Raw genomic sequence first — 1,600 nt, forward strand, 5'->3', positions numbered from 1 at the left:
AAAAAAAAAAAGTGCTTCAGACGTCTTGCCCAGGAACAGGGCTGATATCCACCTGCCATTTGCTGTCTGAGTGGGTCGTGACCTCATACCTCCTTAGCACATTTGTGCTGCAGGGCCTGTCCTGTCCCCTGTGGTGAGGGGCTCTACTGTTGTCTCCACTCTGTTCTAGCTTGGCAGCCTGTGTGCTGGGTGGATGCTGACCCTTTGCATGAACTCTGCTTCCTTCTACCTGGATCCCTTTCATGGCAGATGTGTTTCATGTAACTGTTCTCTTCTTCCCCCCACAGAGTCTATAGAAGACGCAGCCTCAAGACTCCCAGATGAACAACCGGAAGGAAGATATGGAAATCACTTCTCACTACCGGCATCTGCTTCGAGAGCTGAACGAGCAGAGGCAGCACGGAGTCCTGTGTGATGTGTGTGTTGTGGTGGAGGGCAAGGTCTTCAAGGCACACAAGAACGTCTTGCTCGGGAGCAGCCGCTACTTCAAGACACTCTATTGCCAGGTACAGAAGACATCTGACCAGGCCACCGTCACTCACCTGGACATTGTCACAGCCCAGGGCTTCAAGGCCATCATTGACTTCATGTACTCTGCTCATCTGGCGCTCACCAGCAGGAATGTCATTGAGGTGATGTCAGCTGCTAGCTTCCTGCAGATGACTGACATCGTGCAGGCCTGCCATGACTTCATCAAAGCTGCACTGGACATCAGCATCAAGTCAGATGCCTCAGACGAACTCTCTGAGTTTGAGATTGGCACCCCAGCCAGCAGCAGCACAGAGGCGCTGATCTCAGCTGTGATGGCTGGGAGGAGCATATCCCCATGGCTAGCTCGGAGGACAAGCCCCGCCAATTCTTCTGGAGACTCTGCCATTGCCAGCTGTCATGAAGGAGGAAGCAGCTATGGGAAGGAGGACCAGGAACCTAAGGTTGATGGCCCTGATGACATTTCTTCACAGGCGTTGTGGCCTGGAGATGTAGGCTATGGGTCTCTACGCATCAAGGAAGAACAGGTTTCACCATCACATTATGGAGGCAGTGAGCTTCCATCTTCCAAGGACACTGCAATTCAGAACTCCTTATCAGAACAGGGTGCTGGGGATGGCTGGCAGCTCACAGGCCGGAGGAAGAATCGGAAAAACAAAGAGACTGTCCGACATATCACGCAGCAGGTGGAGGAGGACAGCCGGGCTGGCTCCCCGGTTCCCTCATTCCTGCCCACATCGGGATGGCCTTTCAGCAGCCGAGATTCAAGTAAGCCTTTCTATGACAGGCTGGGCACAGGGGACCCAGGTCACTGTGTTGACTGCTTCCTGGCTGTCGGTGAAGTGGCACATTCCCATGCTCACACTATCGGCTTCCTATGCCCACCTGTCAGTTACTGGGAGTCCATGCTCACACTAACGGCTTCCTATGTCCACCTGTCACTGGGAGTCCATGCTCACACTAACGGCTTCCTATGCTAACCTGTCACTGGCGGCTCACACTGCCTGCAACTCCGGCTTCAGAGAGGTCTGAATCTCTGGTCTCCATGAACTCCTGCACTCACATGCACATACCAGCACCCACATACTTAAATTTTACTTTTTTTTTTTTT

The 1,600-nt window shown here is 53.1% G+C and overlaps 1 protein-coding gene across 3 annotated transcripts in view; it reads left to right on the top strand.

Annotated features, from left to right (window-relative positions):
- The first annotated feature begins 293 nt into the window (after positions 1-293).
- The window catches only part of Zbtb46 (zinc finger and BTB domain containing 46), a 31,945-nt gene continuing 30,638 nt past the window's right edge, over positions 294-1,600 (top strand). For all 3 annotated transcript variants that reach the window (XM_005362687.3, XM_026787304.1, XM_026787303.1), the window contains exon 1: positions 294-1,257. In XM_005362687.3, the coding sequence (XP_005362744.1) occupies positions 321-1,257 (937 nt within the window). In that variant the 5' untranslated portion in view covers positions 294-320. The remainder of the gene's footprint in view (positions 1,258-1,600) is intronic.

Source organism: Microtus ochrogaster, linkage group LG8, assembly GCF_000317375.1.
Source record: "Microtus ochrogaster isolate Prairie Vole_2 linkage group LG8, MicOch1.0, whole genome shotgun sequence".
Taxonomy (NCBI): Eukaryota; Metazoa; Chordata; class Mammalia; order Rodentia; family Cricetidae; genus Microtus; species Microtus ochrogaster.